The 24,389-nt window shown below is 38.5% G+C and overlaps 1 protein-coding gene across 4 annotated transcripts in view; it reads right to left on the reverse strand.

Annotated features, from left to right (window-relative positions):
• Nucleotides 1-24,389, reverse strand: part of Atg18a (Autophagy-related 18a) — an 82,396-nt gene that overhangs the window by 25,700 nt on the left and 32,307 nt on the right. For all 4 annotated transcript variants that reach the window (XM_067150492.2, XM_067150490.2, XM_067150489.2 and 1 more), the window contains exons 5-8: nt 23,836-24,107; nt 18,529-18,702; nt 12,562-12,669; nt 5,524-5,618 (exon numbers count right to left, since the gene is read on the reverse strand). In XM_067150492.2, the coding sequence (XP_067006593.1) occupies nt 5,524-5,618; nt 12,562-12,669; nt 18,529-18,702; nt 23,836-24,107 (649 nt within the window). The remainder of the gene's footprint in view (nt 1-5,523; nt 5,619-12,561; nt 12,670-18,528; nt 18,703-23,835; nt 24,108-24,389) is intronic.

The raw sequence follows: 24,389 nt of genomic DNA on the forward strand, positions 1-24,389 counted from the left end.
CTGGGACACACACTGCACAGTCTTAAACATGTCCCTTATCGACATGATGTAGGCTTTTGGGCTTGTTTCTTTGTGCAACATAAAGATTTTACCTTATTTTCTTGACAAGGCATATGCCCAAAAGCCTATATCATGTCTATAAGTACGGGCCATGAGAGCATCAATGGCAACATGTCCCTTATCGTTATTCACCTAAATGAAAACTGCCTATGGTTATCTTGGGGGTGAAAAGATATCCAAGGTGAAAAATTTAGGTGGACCACCATACTGGATGAGCATCCCTTCTTCTTCATCCATTCCCTTTTCCAGATTCTCTCTGGGTAGGGTAGTGTACCAAAGCCCTCCATCTTACTCGATCTTTCCACCAGTCCTCTTCTAGTACTTTACTACTGTCGACTCCTCTATTTGCAATAAAATGAAATGGCGTACGGCTTTTAGTGCCGGGAGTGTCCGAGGACATGTTCGACTCACGAAGTGCAGGTCTTTTTGACACCTGTAGGTGACCTGCACATCATGATAAGGATGAAGTGATGATGAAGAAGACACATACACCCAGCCCCCGACACTGCCGGGAATCGAACCCAGGACCCCTGTGATCAAAGGCCAGCACGCTAACCATTTAGCCATGGAGCCGGATTATTTGCAATAGGGTCCACAATAGAGCTCCTCCATCTCATTCTAGGCTGTTCCCTAGGCCTCTTTCAAGTCTCTGTATCCATGAATGTTCTCTTTGGTATTCTCTCTCCTGGCAATTTCATCATGTGTCCAAACCATTTTAGTTTCGCTATATCAATCTCTTCTTGAAGTTTACACACTCCCACGGGGAAGCGTGGGATGAGCATCTGGGGCATATAAATACAATTTATTTATTTTATTTATCATATGACTTTTAGTGCCAGGAGTGTCCGAGGACAGGTTCAGTTTACCTGGTGCACGTCTTTCTATATGCGGTACTATAAGCTAAATAAAGAACAGATTTTTTACAATGTTGATAGACACCATGTTACAGTAAAATTTTCCATGTAAACATCTAGTGTCCAACTCAGCAATTTTATGGTATACATACTTTTTTCATTTACAGGGCAGTGAATAATATGGATACATTCCAGAGGCAGAAAATCCTACACAAATCAGCAGTGTTAAATAATGAAGTGAGCATTAATCTTCATTCAAGTCTAGCGAAAATGACAAGATTTTTTCAAATTTTTCCAAGAATATAAACATGCTCACAAGATAATCTGCTGTACCAAAAGTAGCTATGAAACAAAGCAATGCTTCATCATGACTCTAAGGCATGCAGCATCTACTACTAACTTGCAAGATATACAATAAAATTTTAAACACCCACACACAACAGCATAATCATTCAGCCAATGTAGATCCATTTAACTGCAAATAACCTGAATCCTTTTGTTTGACAGAATTTTGAAACACAACTTCCAAAAGAAATTATAATAGAAGGTTTCTTTTCTGTCACCAATGGTCTACAACATTATGCATTGCTATCTTCAAGTTTTGTCATGTTCTCAACAACAAAGTTGTGATAGCTTGACACCAATGTAGAGGCTCGGTCAAGGTCAGCAGGGAGTAATCATGTGATCAATATGGCAGCTGATTTAGCCAGTCGTTATTGTGCTGTGCTAATGCAAGCACATTCTATTTCACTTCTCTGCACGTGTTCATTGTTGACTTATAGTGTTACGATTCAGTAAACAAACACTTTTAGTTTGTTGTAAATTGAAGGAGGTGGTACAAATTCATAAGTAAAAAAAACCAACAACATGTATTTCTCAATTTACCTCTTTCTTTATATAGAACATTTCTTCCTTAATAACATGATTAAAAGAATATATTTCAATTACTTCAAAACATAAGTTTGTAAATATCTTGTAAATAACTTCCAGTCTTTGCACTGTTACTAATGATTTTCTTCGTAATTGAAAAAATCTATTGAAGATATTGCCATTAAGTTTTTCAGGGTACTGTATTTCATTTACACAAACAACATGCTCGATTTTTTAATAACTCAAGGTATTTAACTTTTAAGATCGGAAGTGCCAAAATTATAAAAATTCATATGGATGGTTGAGATTAAGGACAAGTTATTTTCTGAAAGAAAATCTCCGAGATTCTAGAATATGTTGTTGACATTTTAAAATCATTTCAGTAAAAGATCCATGGAAATACGCAATTAATTGGAGTATTTATAGTGCAAAGCCAATTCAGTTGCAAAATAATTAATATGCAAATTTGATACAAAATTACAGGCAATTACTATGCATTTTAAACATCTTAACACTGTTTTCTGAACTGTAAAGAATGTACAGAATGCTCAGATACATACAGCTCAGTAAGTTGGAATCCCTAAAGTAACAGGTGCATCAGAGAGGTCCAATACCCAATGTGCGGGAAACCCTCTGCTTTTTTCTGAAGAAGCAAGCCTTGAGTAATGGAATGAATGAAAATCCAAGCCTGTTTCCAGTCATTTGACCAGGTCAGGCATGGAATGAATAAAGCCCCCATCTAGCAGCAAGGATACGAATTTGTACCGGCTGCCAAAGCTTGTCGCACACCTCTGGGGCAATTATTAATGACCGACAGATGAACTGAAGTGATATTAGAGAGGGTTGCTGGAATGAATGACAGGGAAAACTCGAGTACCCATAGAAAAACCTGTCCCGGCTCCATTTTGTCCAGCACAAATCTCACATGAAGTAACCGGGATTTGAATCACAGAACCCAGTGGTGAGAGGCGGCATGTTGCCGCCTGAGCCACGGAGGCTTTTATGGAATGAAGAAACATAGATAAGCAGTGCAATTTCGTTACTATACAGTACCATTTAATTTACAAAATATTTTTAAAATGCCCACCATCTCGTACCCTACAGTGCAATATAAACCTCACAACGTCTTCTTGCAGCCTCGACAGAATGAAGTTTCATATGATATTAGTTTCATTTTCTGTGTTGATCCTACAGTTCTCAATTATAAAGGTTTGATGTTTCCACATAACCAATACTAAACGTAGTGATAAATATATTCATATATATTCATCATCATCATCATCATTTCCCATTATCCAGCTGTAGCCGGGTAGGGGCAAATATGGTCCCTCTCCACTTTCTTTGGTCTTTAAACCACTTCTCCTCCAACATAAATATATCTATTTTTAGGCGGAAACATCAAAACTTTATAACTAAGAGCATGAAAAGTTGACACTTTTACTTGGGGTGTTTTAATCCTGCCACAAGATCATCCCTGTTATCAGGTTGTGTTGCATAAATTACATCACGCAAGTAGCTCAAAAAAAAAAATTTCTTTGTCTTACCCCATACACTAAGAGCATGTCCACTAACTTGTCGTTACTATAATGCCCCTGCTGCATTCAATAACAAATGACAGTCAACTGGAACATTTACTAATGCTCTACTGTAAGTAAAGTCATAAAGTCAACAAAATACTCCCTCTGTGCACAACTGGTTTAACTACCATTCAGGGAGTCGTATAAAGACCCATTAGCTTTTAATATGATCTGGCAGCATTCACCTCCAGTAAGAGTTGCACAAGTAAAGCAAAGAGTTTCTGACACATCCGGAGGTTGGATTGAAAATCTTTTTCTCTGAAGTACCTGTTACTATTGGCGACCCAACTTGCCGAGCTCTATGTACATGAAGCAAGCTGTATTTTAAGTATGGAACCTTTTGTTCAAGTAGCATTTGTAGTTGCCAATATATAAAAAGATGAATTTACTATATTTATGCAAGCAAAAGATGTATTGAACTCCGTTTAATGGATCTGTTCTTCAGTGACAATGTCTTTGTGGACCACTAATATACGAGTCATCAAATTCAAAAGTACAGGATCAGAACTGAATTAAAAAGACCAAGCAAAAAATGAGGGTTGGAAGTTTAATAGTGGCAACTATTTAATTGTAACTAATATAAAAGAGATACATGTTAACAAGTTTTAATGTCCTTCAAAGTAATCACCAGGATTGCGTATAACCCATTACCAGCGATGTGGAAGTTGTCGTAGGATACCTTTAGCAGCGCCTGTTGTGTTGATAATTCGAATGGATTGGTTAACAACCCGATGAATTTCTGGAAAAGTGCTGAAGCGAATGCCACAAAGTGGTCCCTTCATCTTAGGAATCAAGTCAAAGTCACAAGGGCTCATGTCCAGCGCTTATGGTGGATGGTACAGCAATTCCCAACCCCATCGACTGAACAAATCAGCCACGGCTTGCACTGTATGTGGCCAAGCGTTGACGTGTAAAATGATGGGTGGGTTCTGCATAAAGTATCCACACTTCTTTCTCAAAGCTGATGAACACTTAATACTGCGCATTGGATGTCTGCTGGGGAGAAACACAATGCATTAGGATAACACCATCACAGTCATACATAAGAATAACCATAACTTTCACATTGCTGGGGTTGTGACAAACTTTTGATCTTCAGGGTAACCCATACTGACGCCATTCGTTCGATTGGCATTTCAGTTGTGGCTCGTACAATTTGGCCTATGTCTCATCCAGCGTAATAAAGTCTCTCCTTCACACTCAAAGTGCTGCAAGTGGTTATGAGCAGCATCGTATCGTAAAAATGTCAGCATTTTCATCAAATCATGCAGAACCCATCATGATGCAATTTTTCTCATGCCCAGGCTTTCCTTCAGAATGTGAAGCACAGTCGTATACGCTAATCCGGTGTCTCAGGACAGCTCACAAATCGTATGGCATTGATCAGTGTCCAGAAACGCGGCAAGAGCATGCGCTACATCTTCACCGACACTAGGACGGCCTGGCCGAGCATGTCTGCCAGATTTTGGCGTCCCTCGTTGAAGGCCCTTACCCACCACGTCACGGTTCTGTAAGGCAATGCAGATTCCTCGCAAGCCTCTTGAAGACTTTGATGACACTGTCACGCTGTACGACCTCTGTCACATTCAATCTTTATCAAACTCTGTTGTTCCCATTTTGAAATATTGTGATGACACTACCCTAGACTGTCAGCTAACACGAGGCTCTGTTCCTCTTGCTGTTCGCATGCAGGTGATGTGAGAAGGGAGCGTATGCGCTCTGAGGTAAGGTAGGTATATAACAACGTCTGCTATCAGCGACATTATTAGGTTCAGTTGCTTGGCGTCTCTACAGCAGTGTTGCCACTATTAAAGTTCCAAACCTTGTAAATAAATAAAATAAATAAATAAATGGAAGATATTTTAACAGTAAAAGCTTAATGATACTGGTCCTCTATGAAAACAATCAAAATCTCTGAAAGTTAACTCAGTAACAAACAGCAATGCAAGTATTAGCACAACGTCCTACAAAATTACTGAAGCTTTATTCGTAATAGACCACTTTAATTTTAATTTGGATACAATAGACCACTGAAATGTAAGCCTTACACATTGTTTGGGCTATCAAGCTGCAGACCTTTGTGGCTGAGAACACAACAGTATGAAAGAAAGAATGGCACAGTATTACGAGTATACAGCAATTCAAATAAAAGTAGTTTTCACCTGCGTTGGTTGCAACAGGTTTAGGAGATGAATGAGATGGCACTTCACTGGGAGATGGAGCTTCAGCAAGCTGTTGCTCAGGTTTGCCGTCTAACCTGAAGAAGAATACAATTGGAATCAAGTAACTATACCCTCAACATGGAATTGTACTACTGAAGATAAGGAGGACTGCATAGATCACACAAAAATTCTTTCTTAATAAACTAAAATTAAATAAATATGAAACAAGAGTAGGTTCCATTTGAATTTCTCAATAAACACAACTGTACTACAGCCACACACTACAAATTATTCTGTGCCTGAGGAATGCAGAAGTTTAGTTTAACGATAACGGTCATCAGTGATTGGCCAAGCATTTACTGTAAAATCTGTGATAGGATGCCTGTTTTACTGTATATCAATCTGTACTTGAGACAGAACTGAGCAGGCATTCATTCGTTAAGAATAGCTTTTCACCATTGGTTGTAGTACAGATAATTATTTCTTCATATACATATCAGTTGTATATCTCTCTCTCTCCCCATCTCCTTTAGTCGTATGTTGTGGATTTGACTGATTCTTATAACAATCTCTGGGTCTGTGCACCATATTTTGCTCTCCTGGCTTCAAAGCATTTTGTTACTTGATGCTAAGGATCAGGAAGTAGATTTATTGATTTTGAAAAAAAAAACCCTGCAAATTTGGTCAAAGATGCATCAAAATTATCAATCAAGTTGATATGGAAGCATGTATTCCATTGAACAAGACCCTCCTGTATCTGTTAACAGAGTACTGAATCGCAGATTGTTAGACTGATCCAGGGGCCTTTGTTCATCCTCCAGATTTAGTATCGAAAGATAATTATTCTCGAGCTGTCTGGAGACGATAGTCTGTCGGTCTATATTCGGGAATGCAAACATCATATCGTCCCTGGAAAGGCACAGTATCGTAAGTGACAAAATGTGAATTTTACAGATGATAAAAACTATTGAGTTGAACACCTACAGTTTAGGCAGTTTTGGCTTTTATTCTACTCCAGAAATGAATTTTTCACCTTACTGTCATATTAGATTATGTAGTTATTCAATCTTATCAAGAAGGAACTTATTTTAAAGTTAAAAATGTCAATCTTATGTTAATTTTAAGGACACTTCCTCTAAAGCATTACTTTGTCAATTTTATACATTTTTCATCTAAACAGTGTTATGTGGCTGAAGATGTTGATAATATACGAAACATGTACCACTTTTGACCATTAAAAATTGCCTTAAGCAATCATTGTATCGACTAGGTGGAAAATAAATACTTAATTGTGAATCTATTGAAGTGCGATACGGACCATGAAGCTGATTTTATGTAATGTCTGACAGTCGTCGTAGAGTGCAGTGTTTAATAAAGTGGTCCTCGTACGATAGCTGTTTTAGCGCTTATGATGTTTTGGAGGGATTGGTTTGAAGGAATGTAGCATGAGAATAATAAGATATTTTCTTAAATGATTGTACTAAGAAATGGAGACAAAAAAATAGGAAAATTTACTTACTACCCTACAATAAGAAAATCAAAGTGGAAATTACACTGATTACAGTACAATATTTAGAATATAACATTTTTATCAGTCCTCATTTGTGGTAATAGATCATTGTGTTTGGAGTCTTAAGTAAGGTCAAGATACTCGTCTTGCGTCGCTTACCAATTTCCTTGTTAGATATCACCCATCTATCGTCAGAAGTACACTTAGTTTCCGCAGCAATTTACAAATTTATTCACGAGATAACTACTGTCATGTCATGGCTTGAGGCCTTCAGAAAAGCCTGGTGCAGGTCTTTCGCCGTACAGGGAACCTCCATTAAAACCCTTCTATTATTTCTAATCTTCTTCCAGTTGAAGCTTAACTCTCTTACAATACTTCTCAAACTGATACAACCTCCTTGGAAACCAATCCTCTCCCCTGACACAGGTCATAATTAAGATATTGATGGAGTTGTTCCCTCATCATCATTATCATCATCATCATTTCTCAACTCCAGTTTCCTGGGTGTGGTGTACAAGTGCTCGGCATCTCCTTCTGTCTTCATACATCTTCTGATCCAGTACATCCTCCCATTTGTATCCTCTCTCCTCCACATCTGATCTTACAGTCTCTATTCAACGTTTTCTTGGTCTTCTCTGTGGTGTTCTTCCTACGAGATTAAGGTCGAAATATTTTCTGGCAGGTCTTTCCCTGTTCATTCTCATTACGTGCCCATACCACTGAAGCCTGCGTTTCTTTATGACACTGATAATAGGAACCTCAATACCAGCTACTTTCCTATTCACTTCATTTCTGATCTTGTCCTTTCTGGTTGTTTGGTTCATGGTTGTTCCCTGAAGATTGTAAAATTCATGTACTGTATGTTGAAATCTTAAAAATCTGTTACACGTTTTTTCCCTTTCCTTTTTTTATGGTGTATTAAATGAAGTTTCTTCAGTCTCATGCTGACTTTTCTACTAACATTTTTTGCTACTTTTGTAATGCCACACTAACATATTGAAGCTTTTGGCAATGGAAGGGTGGGAAAGGTCTAGGATTGAGACGGTGGCGGCTCTGGCCTTAATTAAGGTACAGCCCCACACTTGCCTGACGCAAAAATAGGAAACCACGGAAAACCATCTTCTGGGTTGCCGATGGTGGGATTCGAATCCCACTACCTCCTGAATGCAAGCACACAGCTGTGTGACTATAATCGCATGGTCAACTTACTCGGTTAAAATTCTCTTGACCGTCCTCTCAACACTTTTGATGCATCTGCTATTTTTTTGTAGTACTCTCCCTTCTATACAGTTCTTGTGTTTTTATTTTTTTTCTGTCCTCAGCTTTCTTATTCATAAAACTATGAATCACTGAACAATCCCTCGCATTTGTCCTCTTGTCGCGAACTTCAGTTCAGAAATTTACTTTGTGCACGAACGGTAGGAATGTACTGACAATGCTGGCCACTCTTGTCTCCAAGTCCCCTCCACCTTCCCAAGCATAAGAGTCTTTTCCAATGAGTCAGAGCGTCTCATAATGTGACCAAAGTATGACAGCTGTAATCTTGAATGATACATGCACCGATTTGTTTAGTTACCGACCATACTTGCTCAGTCAAGTCTGTCACAAGAAACAGCCCCTTCTCTTCCCTTCCCAACCCTTTTCCGCATTTCACTAGTATACTAGCTGTCAATCAACATGCAAGCAGGCTTTTTTTTATGTTTCACAAACCAAATAGATATGAGGCAATTATAAAATGTACTATAGCAATGACAGACAACAGTTACAAAAACAAACCGATTCATCTCACGTTTCTTCCAGAATTAAAACTTGTCGTTTTCGATAATCTGTACACAAATTACAAGTTCGTAACTGAGGCGTTTAAGATATAATGACGGATGCTTACAATAACCTCGTGTTCTGTATATTACGGATGGTCGTTACGATATTTTCTTTCTTGTAAACGTTGTTTTTACCCTCTAGATTCATTTGACCCTTACGATACTTTGCCAGCATGTGCAGTGGAGTCTGATTGATGTATGAACTCTGTAATCTCAATTTTGACCAAAAAATGCCTCTTGCGATACCTACGCTAGCCCTCCAACTACCCAGCTTACTGGGAGTAACTGTTCCTCACACCAAGAAGTTTTTTTTTCATTTTTTTTTTTTTTTCATTTACAATTTATGAAAATAAAATTAACATCTTTCACAATCAGTGAGACAATATTAACAGACATGATTTAAGAAAGAAAATCAAAGTGCAAATTTTACTTCATAATTGTAGGATCCATGTTGGGGTCCATTAAGGATCAGCCTTGCCCCACTGCTCTTCATACTGTGCTCGAATGTCATTACAAATGCCATCCAGATGAGACATGTATGTTGGGTATTCAGCCCGAAGGCTGGTTTGATCCTCTACAGCTCCACCAACAGCTGTCATAGATAACCTAGGTGTCACTGAAGAGGTATACTAGGGAAATGAGGAGTGAGGTAGTTTCCCGTTGCTTTCCTCACCGAGCCAGATGTTGCTATTACATATCAGTCTGCCAAGCCCACTGAAATGCATGCACCAACCGACCCTATGAGCGATATTTCCACACCATTCATAACAGGGACTGGCTGCATAAGGAACGGTATTACTAGAATCACTCATACCTCGGTCACTTTCATATTGCCAAAGCCATGGATGAGACTGAGACAAGTCAATGAAAGTAACAAATTTATTCTAGCTCATACCAGAAGACATAGTGCACTGTAAACACTACATCCTGCCAGCAAACATATGTGGATATTATAATATGCTGGCATTGTCATGCTAGGTACCGAGACACGTAAGGGCCTCGAACAGCAAGTAAAAAAGTGGAAGATGTGTCGAAGAATTTGGGATGAAATTAAATCTGAAGAAGAAAGAGTACCTAGAATGCGGTGACCAAACTGATGGCACGATCATTGTGTGTGGGGTTCAACTTACTTGACCCAATAATAATTACCTAGGGTCATGCATCATCTTTGACTGTTATATGATTCATGTCAAGACAAGAATCAATGCCCCATAATTTATTTTACAGGTTGCTTTACATTGCACCAACACAGATGTGGCGATGATGTGACAGGAAAGGGCTAAGAGTGGGAAGAAAGCAGCCCCGCACAGATGAAATGGCATCAAGTTACTGGAGTCCTCTGCAATAAAGAAAATTCCATCACAACTGAAGTCTACCAAATAGTTGTCAGACTGGTGTCCCTTTATGGAGATGAATGCTAGCCCACACCATCAAAGCAAGATTATGATGATCAGCTGCCATCAGGTTAATGTCATCTCCTAGTGACTGCCTCCAGATGTTTCCGTCTTCAACCATATACTTCAGATCCTTCAGTGACATGTCGTTGTTGGATTTGATGGAGTGTATCCATTTCAATGCTGGCCACTCTTGTCTCCAAGTCCCCTCCACCTTCCCAAGCATAAGAGTCTTTTCCAATGAGTCAGAGCGTCTCATAATGTGACCAAAGTATGACAGCTGTAATCTTGAATGATGCATGCATTGGCTGTCTAACACCAGAGCTCAAATTCATCAATACGCTTCCTATCTCGCCTCATTATAGCCCAGCTTTCACAACCATATGTAGCTATAGGGAAGACTAATGACTTAACCATCCGGACATTAGTATGCAAAGATATTTCTGAACACTTGAAGATCTTATTCAGGCCTTTAAATGCTTTTCTTCCCAGGGCAAGTCTTTGGTGAATTTCTAGTCCAGAAGTCTGAAGCATGAACAGGCACATTATGCAATGGGAATGAAGGTGCTGCAATGGTCCAATGGCTTGACTTGACTAGGCCAAATCAGGAATGATGATGTGCGGAAGAAATTCAAATTTGCCCTAATCACAGAAAAAATGCATGAATTATGCCTGCGATGGTATAGGCAAGTACTCCGTAGCAGTGAAACCTCAGTTGCAAAATCTGACCTCAAATATGATGGCTGAACTGGGTGAGAGATGAGACACGTTTCACAATACTCACCTCATGTGACATTATGGATCAATCGAAGTGGAGGAAACATTGCAAGAAGGCAGACCCTGCATGAAATGGGAAAATGCAAAGATGAGTACAGAAACTTTACTTTTAGTTTTCTGTTCCCTCAGAAATGTTCTAACATTTGTTTCACATACTGTTCCGGTCTCTTAGGGCCATAGTTAACAGATTTGCTAGCCTTTTAGGATTTTGAGTATGCCATCTTTATGGAGAATGCAGTTCTTTGTTCTTCTGTCCATTTTGCCCCAGGAAGATCCCATGTATTCATGCCCTAAGCTTACTTCTTTCTTGAACTAGTGGCTCAGATGCACACGTCAGATCCTTCTCCACGGCAGTTATCCAAGAATGGTACGTTTTCAAGTCATGAGAAGAATTCTGCATGATATTCTCATGTTAGGCATTAAAGGGAGATGATCATAAAACATGTGACAACAGAAAGTGAATGCTTTTCAAATTTAAGTAGGGCCTTCCATTTGCACTCAGGCAATATTCGCCCTTAGAATTTTAATGTGGGCGAAGTATCTTTCATAGGAATTTCTTCCCTTTTATCTGGATCCTCTCTATCTCACCGTGGTGAGTGAGGGCCGAACACTCAGAGGTATAAATATGGGCTAGGAGCGAGAAGGAAGCGGATGTAGTCATAATTAAGGTGCAGCCCCAGCATTTGCCTGGTGGGAAAATGGGAAACCACAGAAAATCACCTTCAGGGCAGCCGGCAGTGGCGTTCAAACTCTCCATCTCCCGAATGCAAGCGGGTACATATGGGACCCAAACCGCGCAGAAACTTGCTCGGTCACAAGGTATATAGGACATACTACAGTAGCATGTAATGGCAGTATTTGGTCTGCCATGAGATCAACCTGGACTAACAAGTTGGTTTACAGAGGTGAGCAGCGGTTTCCATGCGTTTGGCCCAATATTTCAGAATTCCTTTCTGTGATGGATTAAAGGAAATGATTCCCTCCAATATACTTAAACTGAATGCAATGTTTGCATTTTCCATACTTGGCACTGAGAAATTTAATGTTATGAAGGTGACCAGACATTATTACTTCAGTTTCTATTTTATAAGGTAATCTTAATTCAGCTAGTGAGTGAATTTGGAAAAAGAAGTGTGTACAATAGATTTGTAAACTGTGCAGTGTTAATGTGAGTGTGGAAAGGAAGTACATTTTACACAAGCACATCGAATGAGAAAAACATCTGAAAGCCATGAAGAGTGTGATGAATTAGCGTTCCCAGGTTCCTTGAGGGCATATCATGCCCATATTTATATACATTTTCAAGTAAATTAGGAGATAATTATTGCTGTCAAAACAAGAATTGTGCGGTGAATAGAATAGGGACATATTACTTGCAAAACCATTATTACACACAGTCACCAGAATTCAGTTTGATCAATTATTTTAAAGTCTTTACTTATTTTATAGTATTTTTTCGTAAATTTCAAGGCATTTTATGGATCATTTTCAGTGATTTTTTTTAAAGTCATCAACACCTGCCCCTGTTGAGACTTACCTGTGCTGCTTTACCAAAGTACAGTCACCTCCCTCGGCAGTGTCCAAAGTATAAACATACAGGAAGCCATCTGCAGATGCAACAAGAAGACGAAGAACCTTCTGGATCCTAGGAGAAAAACAGTTTAAATTAGACTCGTAATATTCCTTGAACCCAATTACAAAACATCACCAGTTCTGACAAACAAGTACTTACCATATGTTAGGCATGGACAGCACAAGAGTGAGCAATGAGTCAAGTAAGGCACCATTTGTTTGAAGAGTAAATAAGAAAAATGAACAATATAAGCAAGATCTTCATGGGGGTAATCACGTAAACAGAACTGAAAATAACGGATACAGATCTCTGCACATGGTTATGACAGTATTTAGGGCTTGTAGTAAGGATGTAAAGGAGAGGGTGTATAAGTCCTTGGTCAGACCCCAACTAAAATATGGTTCCAGTGTATGCAATCCTCACCAGAATTACTTGATTCGTGAACAGGAAAAAAGCACCTCGATTCATTCCGGGTAATTTCCGACAAAACAACAGTGTTATGAAAATTTTGCAACGTTTGGGCGGGGAAGACTTGCAAGAAAGGAGACTAACTGGTTGACCAAGTGGTATGTTGCAAGAGACTATCCTCATTTTTTTGTGTATTGAAAGTCTGTTAAAAGGAGAACACTAAAACTTTGATTTCCACCTATTCAATACGTTAAAAGCAATTATAAAATTAAGATCTCATCCTTATTTTATTGCTTAATTGTTAAAACAGGACATGTTTCATTCATATTTTGAATATCTTCAGCTATAAATATTCTTATAAGGTTAAATTGGTAACATTGTTCTAGAACTTACACTTGTGGTTTGCCGTTAACAAACTTATCCATAATAAACTATTAAAAAAAACTCTTAAATATAAAGCGTTTATATATTGCATTGTCTTATTGAAAATAATATGACTATTTGTTGAGTTTGAAACTTTAAAATCTTATTCTAATATTTAAAATACAATGTTACTGGTTAGTCTCTGTATAAATACATTTACAATCTGTTAAATTGCAGAATGTCTTAAAATTATTTGTTGCATACACATTAAAACATTTTGTTACAACTGGCGTAAACTTTTTCACATGTTGTACCATACGTATACAACAAATAATTTGTGGATGGCTGCCTCAACGGAAGTAATTAACTCCTCAGTGGGAATTTTAGAGGGAGCAACAGCGAAATTAAGACCCAAGGGGTCCACAAACTACCTACGGATGAGGCTGAGGAGTTAAGACAGAAATTTGTGAGACTCATAAGGTCCATTGTTGTACCCACACCCAATTTAACAAGAGGTGAGAGGAGAGCTCTGAAGGAACTAACTTAAAGATGATTTTGAACTGACCATTCTTTCAGCTAATAAGGGTAATGAGACAGTGGTTATTGACATTGACAAGAATAAGAATAAGATTAGGCTATATTGTCAGAGCCTGTTTACAGACTGAGCTCACATGACCCTACCACTCGTGTATCCAACGCCACCGTGAATCTCTTAAAGCAATCTACAATTCCAAAAGAGGAGGCTAAACATCTGTCCCTGGGGGACCCTGTGCCACCCAGATTATATGGACTTGCTAAGTTCCATAAAAAACAGGGTTCCCTCAGACCTATTATTAGTGCGATAGGTTCTTCTATGCTCTGGCTAAATACCTAAGCAAATTGCTTCAGCCACGCATAGGACATACTGAATCGTACGCCAGGGACTCTCGGTATTTCATCAAAAAGCTGTCAACCATAACCCCTCAACCTAACGAACTTTTGGCGAGTTTCGATGAGGAGTCCTTGTTCACTAAACTGCCGATTGACTCAGTCTAGTCTCTTGTTGAACACCTGTTCCCTGAGGACATTACTAAGCTATTTTGCCACTGCATGACTTCCAGCTATTTCTTGTGGGGTAGGAATTTTTATGAACAGATGGACGGAGTGGCTATGGGAAGTCCACTTTTGCCTGTAGTGGGTAATGTCTTTATGGAGCATTTTGAGGAGGAGGCTATTGCTTCGGCGCCCATCAAACCTATGATATGGTGGAGGTTTGTTGATGATATATTTGTAGTCTGGACAGAAGGTCCTGAGAAACTTCATCTATTTCTAAACCACCTAAAAGCTGATTCTACCACCTATTGGTAAAGTAGCGCATAACTTGCCCTCCGCGTAAAAGGATGTTTCCGTTCGACCACCCCCAGGTAGCGCTATCGGCAGCATAAATCGGCCACTTCAAGGGACTGATAAAACTTTAGCTGCCGGGCAAGTTTTGAGAGCTGAACATTATTAGCTGTATTTCTGGTGACATACAACTTAAATTAGCTTAGTATACTGAAAAAAGCATGATACTGTAACAGTGATCGATATTGTATTGCAGGAGTTTGAACATTAATGCTTCCCTTGAGTTGCAACGGTCACACCAGCCTCTCGCATCGGTAGCGTAGGGAACACATTTTTTACGTCAAGCTTTTGCAAAGGAACTCTAAAAGGATGTAAAATCAAAACCTATTTGGAAATCATTTCCAATGGGCTTTAATTTTCTACTTTTTCAGACACCAGGTAAAAGTTAGTGTATGTATCCTAATTGCCCCAAGCGTTCTCGTAGTGTAATGGCTAACATGCTCGCTATATGATACGACGAAAGCATGTTCGAGTCTTCATTATGACGAATCTTTTTTATTTTCATTATTAGCGTTGTATTAATCTGTATGCCTCTTTTCATACGTTCGTTTGTTAACATTTCATTGAAATGTTTGATCACAATATTATGTCTACTAGGAAAATGCTTTATATGCATGCTACTTATAGAAAGTGATGTTATGATTAATATAGCATATAGGACTGTGGCCCAGGTAGCAGATTCCCTATCAGTTGTTTACATAGTCTTCTTGTAAATGATTTTGAAGAAATGGGAAACTGTTCCACTCCTGAATTCCTCTTTCTCTGAATGGATATTTAGCCCGATTAGTTCTTTACATTTACAGTAACTTCCAACTTTATCTTCATAAAGTTAAACATTACAATGAAATGCATTATCAATAAATGGAAGCATGTGGAACTAAACGAGGTCACAGAGCTAGTTGCAAATGGAGCATCGTGGAGATACTTAACCAATTCACAGAAGCCTGCAGCTAGAATGCTCAGAGGCAATAAGTCCGTAAGGAAGATGTGTATATATGTATATGGAAGCGCGTAAAAGAGAGTTAAGAACAACGGCAGGGAACGAAAATAAATTTTTAAATGTAAATTAGAAAGACGATGAAAACCTATTACCTCCTATTATGGAGTGAGCGACGTGACCAATCTAGTACGCGAATACTTTCCAAAAACGCTGCCTTACATGACAGGTTATTACTGGCATAAGAAAATGTAATCTTGAGATTTTAATTCTGATTAGGTATTGATTTTGAAGCTCATAGATTAAAATCATGAAAGCTTAACATAATCAGCAGATGCAAGCACAGGAAAAAAAAAAAAAAAAAAATCGAAATGAGCTGCATACATCTGACGATAGATAGCACCACACTCGAAAGCAGGAAGTCACTGAAAATCAGTCTAGCCAACTTCGTGTATCGGTGTCTATCTCCGGGTAGCTACCTAGTGCTTGCGCGAAGCTGATTGCACGCAAGCCAAAGTACCAGCTGATTTACACCGCCAGGTAGTATACCTCCTGGGCAGCTGCCAGCCACTTTACCAGCAGATGGTCGAATCGGCCCTAAATCAGCAACATTCTTCCATTAAATTCACTACGGACATGGAACTGGACGGATGCCTTCCTTTCTTGGATGTCCTAGTAAGAAAGAAACCGGACGGCTTCTTGGGACATATCGTCTATCGTAAGCCTACACACATAAATCGCTATCTTCATGCAGATTCTCATCACCATCCAGCACAAAAACAAGACATTCTCACGACATTCAGCAAGAGGGCGAGACAAATTTGTGAGCCATCAAACATCCAGGTGAAGATGGACACACTCAAAGTCACGTTCAAGGGTAATGGTTACAGCGATTTTCAGATTCATAGAGCCCTGCATCCCAGAGAAACGACCGAGCAAAGATCACAGAAGGAAGAAGCAAAGGGACCTGCCTACCTGCCTTACATTTATAACACCACAGATCGAATTGCTGAGGTCCTCCGCAAACACACTATAAAAACAGTGTTTGGCCCCATCACTAAAACAACTCACAGTTTGGGTAAAACTAGGACAAATTGTCCCCACTTTTACATCCTGGGGTATACAAAATTCCCTGTACTTGCAGTAAGGTATACATTGGCCAAACATGCCGGTCCATTGCTACTCGTAACGAGGAACATGAACGTAATATTCGTCTCAACCAGCCAGAGAAATCAGCAATAGCTGAGCACACTCTATCATCGGGCATGATGTCATGTTCCAAGATGCTCGAGCTCTTATTCACACAAGACACTACAGGTCCAGGATTATACGGGAAGCTGTGGAAATACATAGAAATCTTAACAATTTCAATAGGGACACTGGCTATCAATTAAGTAATACCTGGTTGCCAGCCATTAAGAATTTCCGTAGGTAGTTCCCTTCCCTGTCCCTTCACTATTGTTATTTCATTTCGGTGTTTTCCAAATTCGTATGTTCCTCATCGCCAGATGTTTCATTCCAGACTTGTGTCAATGTTATACCTTCATATGTGCCTACGCCCGTTATGTTATGTGACCCTCTCAGACTGATTCTGATGGTTCCGTCACCTTCCGCTTCGAATGCTAGCGCTGTATCTCGTCCGAAGAGCCACCTGGTGATGAATGAACATACCATTTCCACTTCCATTGGGTAACGTCTAAATTCAAAGCTCATTGTTTTAGAAGACCTTCTCGAGGACAGTCGAGATTTTCTTCTTATGACGTAGAGCACAGTTCTCTGCAAAACGTAAATAATATCACCTTATTTTCTTGACACGGCATAAGCCCAAAAGCCTTGTCTATAAGTACGGGCCGTGAAAGCATCAATGGCAACGATGATTTCTTTGTCGGTAACAGTGCCTCATCGTTTTAGGTATTTTTATACCGCCAAAGTTGGTCATAACTTCTCGCTATCTTAGAATTATGGGAGCGACGTTTCATTGGCATAACCTTTTACCAATGGGCAAGTCCATTTCCGCCATCGTCAGCCACGATTATTATGTTGCTTATCCTGGCAAAGGTTCTAAAAAGTTTTACCTTTATTACTGGTTTTGGTTGATCACTTTAAAGGTTATGTTGTACTCATGAACATGGTTTTAAATGCAAGTACTGATTCTCGGAAGTTCTTAGAATGCATTACATTTGGTTCTGCTCATCACTAATCACAAGCCACAAATTGGAAAATAAAAATCATCAAAACTCAGAGAAATTTATGTTTATTTGTGACCTTGAACTCAGCTGGGATGTGGATTAAGACACTTGCTGCAACATGCCAGTAGAGGTTGGAAATGATGTTAGATGGCAAATAAACTAGCTCTTAATTACCGCTATGATGGAACGTTAAAACAAACACCCACAGGTATGACAAAGCTGACCTATACTTAGATACAGTTTCTTGAAAAACATTTCACTGAGCATTGATGAGACTGAAATTTCTGGGCATTGATGCGCAAAGTTGTTTCTTTGAGGAATGGATGTGGGATTTTTAAAACAATTAGGACGGTTGCGGGAATGAATAATCAAGGTGCCACTGTACAAATAGAGTTATAAAACCCAGTTAAACATATTTGACTGCTAAGGGTTAATACGAGAAGGAGGTAAGCCAAACATTCACGAATTCAATCTTTGAATTTTCATGCAACTTTTAAGCTTGTCTCTGGACAATAGAGAGATTACTTTTTAATTATCTCACAAGTATTGACTGTATACTGAATTGTAGCTCTTTTGTTGAGAAGCTATAGTTCATATTAGCAAGTTATCACACTCTTCAATCATGACAGTAAAAAGATCTCAACTACTTACGTTGTGATTGCACAAACGTTCCTCAGGCCCTGGAATGGTAAACGTACAGATGCAAAGGCTCGCCCCTGATTGAATACATCAGTCACTGGAGATGGCAGGTAGGTAACAGATACTTGCACTGCTTTGGTCAAGTAACCTCTCCAGCCCTGGTTCTCATCAGGAACTTGTCTCAACCTGTCAACAATATCCAAATGTGTGACATTTGCTATCGACTTATTCTTTTCAGTGATTTACTCCTAAATAATACAAACTATGATCTGAAATGTATTATGCATGCTTTATATTAAACAAAATGACCCAGCAAAAACAGGAAAAAATAAATCATCATCATAACGTAAAAAAGAAAGAATAATTTACCCCACTAAAAACAAAAAAGGACATATACAGAAAGATAGTATGAGAGAAGTGGGGAAGAACTGAGAGGTTGGATATTTAAGGAAATGAAACGAAACATTACGGAATGTCTTCAGAGTTAAATCTGTCCTGTTCCTAAACATGAACTGGCAAGCAATATTTCCTTACAGCAGGAAACCTATTGGTTATATCAACAGCAACAACAACAACATACCCCATGGTGCTACATCCTGAGGGACCTTGGCGTACCAGCTAAGTCCAATAGACTACAGATTATGAGATGATGTGTGTAAGTTCAATTAATCCTCTGAAGAAGATATTCTTACACTTTCTAGATCTCAACATTAACAGTAAAAAAGTAGTAAAAGAGCACTACAAGAATGGATGTGCATGGGGATTGAGAGGCAGTTATGTTGTTTGCAGCGGCTTCTCCAGGCATTTACCAGTGCCAATAGTAATGTGAAAGGAGTGCTGCGTAGAAAGGAGGGCTATTCTAGCATAGGAATTCCATCCATATAATTGGCAGAACAATCACTATGTCTTTGTACTGGCAAGAATAGCCTGATTTAAGATGATCACGATTATAATAACAGCAACAATTACTATAATAATAACAAAAACATAAATATATAGATCCCGTGGAAATTAAAACGGGAGTCTCAACTTTAGGCTCCTCTTCAACTGCGTCTTTAAAAAAGTGATACAAGAATGGCGCAAACAGAAATTGGTCCTCGAAATAAACCAACCAATCACTTTAGGCAGAGAAAAACTAGCAATAGACTGCCTAGTATTTGTGGACGACCTAGCAATAATAACCCGAGACATTTCAATAGCCTAAAATCAGATTAAACTCTTGAAAGAAATTGCAGAAAAAAATCAGCCTTCAGATATCTTTGAAAAGACAATACATGACCTGCAACAAACAAGCACCAAAATTCATGGAGACAAAATATGTCAAAATTAAACTACCGGTAGTATCACAATTTAAGTATCTTGGTGAAACAATAATTCATGAAAATGGAGTTGAAACAAAAGCCAATGAAATTAGACACCAAAAGATGGAAACTGCATACTGATTAACCCAAAATATCTATAACAAAAAATATATCTCCAAACACAATAAACAAAGACATTACAATACAGTCATTAAACCAGGATGTCTTTATGGATCAGACATGCTAATTTTGAGCAGGAAAGCAGACATTGAAAACACTGGGAAAAAGGAACGCAAAATCATAAGAAAAATTCTAGGCCTAAAACTCACTGACAGACAATACCAACTCAGAGGCAGACAGGAAATCAAACATTGCGCAAAATATTCACAGTGACATTAGAAAACGCAGGCTAAGATTCTATGGACATATTAAAAGAATGCATCCAGACAGACTTACCAAATAAATAGTCAAATTCTATGAAAACGGACACAATGAAATGAAGTAGTGAAATCAAAACCGATTTGAAACAGGCAGGAATTTAAACCAGCAGATGCTCAAAACTGGGTAATCTTCAGATCCAAAATTCACAAATGGCACGTTGATCAAGAGGAAAGGCCAAAGAAGAAGACTGGAACAACCTGGTCTGAGGAGAGAAAGGAAGCCAAGCCCCCAGTAAAAGGATGAAAGAAATATGGGCACTTCACGGCCCAGATTACTAGACATGATTATGATCTGGAATTTTGCTGTGTCAAGGAAAACAAAGAGAAATTCTTTACATTTCGCAGAGACATTGCTATGTATCTTCAAAAGAGAACTCATCAGTCCATGACTAAGACTTCTAAATGATGGCAGTTTGAAATTGAAAATACCTTGATCATCTCCAGATGGCCCACTGTGGACTAGCCTTCCAAGTAGGATGTGATGACACCATCTTAGCACAAAAGTAAGACTGCTGTTCAAAACTGCTTTGTATAAAAATAGACAGCAAGGTCATCAGAATAATGAAAGATGATGGGGCAGAAAGAAAGGAAAAAAAAAAAAAAAAAAAAAACAAAGTGCAACGAAAAACGGACAAGGACAAAAGAACGGAAGTCTCTCTGAAAAGTAAAGAATTTCTCTTGGTTTACAACAAAATCCCAAAAGATTGCATCTATTATACTGGGTATACTTTGGAAGTTCAGTTTTTCAGCTTTTTATTAATCTGACTGAGATGACAAGTGACCACAAGGATCCAGAACACAACAGCAAGATTATACATTAATAGTCTATGCCTGTTATGAATGAAGGTGAAATATCAAACTCAATGCACGAGATTTCTGATTGGCAAGTTTTTGAGGTAGTATTTATCCAGATAGTAGAGGACACCCACAGGAAAAGGAGAAGCAAGTCTCTTTTTCTTCAAGAACATAGTACTTTGAATTCATGAACAATGTCAAAATACCTAATGGACAAAATTAAGCCAATGAAATTTAAGATTTATGTAAGATTTCTATCAGTCATTATATAATGAGTCATCTCTGTACAGGCCATGAAGGCCCTTGTGGGAGCGGAAGGTAAAGGCTTCCACTATCCGTAACCTCGGCACTTGGTGGTGTAAAGAGGTCAGCTCTAAGCCCGGCCACCTTTGCCTCCCAGGAACTAACCTGGTTCTCATTTTCGGTGTAGGCTGAATGAACCTAAGGACCATATGCACCTCCAGATATGGAAATTTCGTTTATTAAATTTTTCGACTTCCTTATGGGGAATCAAACCCACATCCTTCAGGATGAACCGAGCACGCCTTTACTGCCTCAGCTAAGCAGCCCCTCCATCCTATGGCAATGCCTGCAGCAATTTTTCTATTCACTAAACTTTGAAAACCCCACTTCCTAAGTGCACCTATTATAGTTCTATTAAGCTACGAAGATATATGAGCTCTCACAAACCATTAGATGTACTAAGAATACTGTACATAGCATATATATGACTTCAGAAGTATTTAGTTTAGGATCATTAGCAAAGGTATGACAATAACAATACTAAATGCAATAAAGACATGCCCTTATATGTGAATATCTCAGAACAAAGAGAAATGAAATGCGAGTGATTAAAAGCTAATCAATTCTTGATAGAGCAAACATTTATGGTCATTCACAGGGAATACGACAACCCCTCTACTTTCAAATTCATTTACTCATTCACTTCCTACTTTTGTTCGAAAAATCAATGACGTTGTTGTTGTAGGATCAACTGTGGTCTGTGCTAAATGGAAGGTTGCTTGCGTTACGGTCGTTTCTATGAAGTAAAACAGTTTTGATCTGGCCGCAAGTGATGTTTAACACAACAAAATTTTCCACAGTGTGCAGCACATCGAGTGGACGAGATAAGTGACAACGTAACAGCCACATGGTTGGACAATTCTGAGTAGCCTCTTGAGGCCAAAATGCTTCCAATTTGACAAAGACTATAGCCATTTCACTTAACTAGTTCGAATTTTAGTTCAGCAACCATTAACCTCCCAGAGAATAGTCCACATACAACTATGCAACGACAGAGAGCTCAATGGTGGAAATTAAGTCACTGGCAGCTATTTGTTCTACACTCTAATGTTCATGATAATCTCAGTTCCCAGTATAGAGGGATATAAGATGATCATTATATATTTTGGTATAATTACCCTTCAAGATCCCACACTTGTCATGTGTTAAGTTCACTGACAGTTCACTTCAAGTGGCATCAACGTTGTACTCATTTGCCCCAGCAACAGTCTTCAATAATTGCCTCTGTGATCAATGATAGAATGTCTACTCTCAATCTCTCGAGCACAGTTTAAACCCAAAAGATGTAGCATCCTTCCTGCCATTAACAAAATTTGAGTGCAAATGGAACACTTGTGTTCGTGATAACTACTGCTCACCACAAGATTACTGGATAACATTCCAGGTTTTCAAGGTTCTTTCCTAACTGCACAGTATTTTATGCTCACACGCTGCTCGATTTTCATATCCTAGCTCTATCACCATTAAGACAACTATATCACTGCAGCACCTCACTATACAAAGTGCAGTCTTCCCACCTGGCAGAATAGCACAGAATCACAGCCAAGAGTCAGTTCAAGGTTACAGGGTATCATATCCACAGCTGGCAAAGTACCTCTAATTACAATTACAGCCTCAGTCTCAAAAATTTCCAGACGAAGAGTGATGATGATGATGATAATAATAATAATAATAATAATAATAACGATGATGTAACCTTGGCTAACATGTTGGGCATTTTGATCAAACACCAATTAGAAAATAAAATAAAATAAAATAATTTTTTATTTTATATAAAATAAATAAATAAATAAATAAATAAATAAATAAATAAATAAATAAATAAATAAATAAATAAATAAATAATCTTATTAGACTATAATATTGTTTTGATTAGGTGGTGAAATTTATTTACTTTTTTTTTTCAAGTTATGTAGTCAATACGGACCAATATAAACATGATTACTTGTAACCATTTAGGCAGCTAAATTTTCACTTATAACCATCAGATAGCAGAAAATAAGAGTTTCACTGTGCAACATATTGACGAGTTTTTGTAAGTTCTGTTGAATAAACATTGAATGTGTCACCTCTGATTTATTTTAATGCTGACGTTGTACAACATGAAGTATCAAGTATGGCTTTGAATCTGCAATCTATGGATATGAAGGCCAACACTGTACAACTTATTTATACAGAGTGTAGGACTTGCATGTAAGGCGAATCACAACAAAGGTGGAAGTTTACAATTGTGTAATTAAGAAGAAGCCATTCTTTAAATAAAAGAAAAAGCACAGTTTGTTACTTATAAAGGCTACGATTAAGATACAGAAATGTACTAATTAAAAACCTTCTTGCAGTTCCTGCAATTATTTCCAATAATAATTGAAGGGTCTGCATGCCCAGATTCCAAGAATCAACAGCAGCAAAAGTAAAACCACACTCTCTATATTGCATGAACAAATAAGAAACATTCTCATTAGAAATAATTATGTACTTACGCTTCTTCTGGTTCTTCTAGCTTGAACACATGCACAGTTTCTGTGTTGCTAGAGCAGCATAAAAAATTACAATCCATACTGAAGACCAGACTGGAAATGCTCACGCAACGCTTCATGCCACGGCGGAACTCGTACAACTTTGTGCCATCGTGTACTAAGAAAACACGGATTACAGTTCCCTTTTCAGACGCTGTGGCTACTTTGGTCCCAGATGGGCTAAATCCCAGAGCTGCAAGTGGACTATCATGAGCAGGGATCATTGTCTTTGCATGCTGAAACACACAAAAAGATCAAGATGGTCTCCTATACCAAATGCTTGAAAATTATTCTTAAGAGAAACTGGTATGCAATTCTCATATAACATGAAAGACTTACAACGGGTAGATATAAAAAACTTTTTATTTACACAATTTGCTATAAGAAGATGCACCGACAGATAGGTCTTACGGCGATGATGTGACTGGAAAGGACTAGGAGTGGGAAGAAATCAACTATGGCCTTGATTAAGGTACAACCCCAGCATTTGCCTGGTGTGAAAATGGGAAACCACAGAA

The sequence above is a fragment of the Anabrus simplex genome, chromosome 6 (assembly GCF_040414725.1).
Source record: "Anabrus simplex isolate iqAnaSimp1 chromosome 6, ASM4041472v1, whole genome shotgun sequence".
Classification (NCBI taxonomy): Eukaryota; Metazoa; Arthropoda; class Insecta; order Orthoptera; family Tettigoniidae; genus Anabrus; species Anabrus simplex.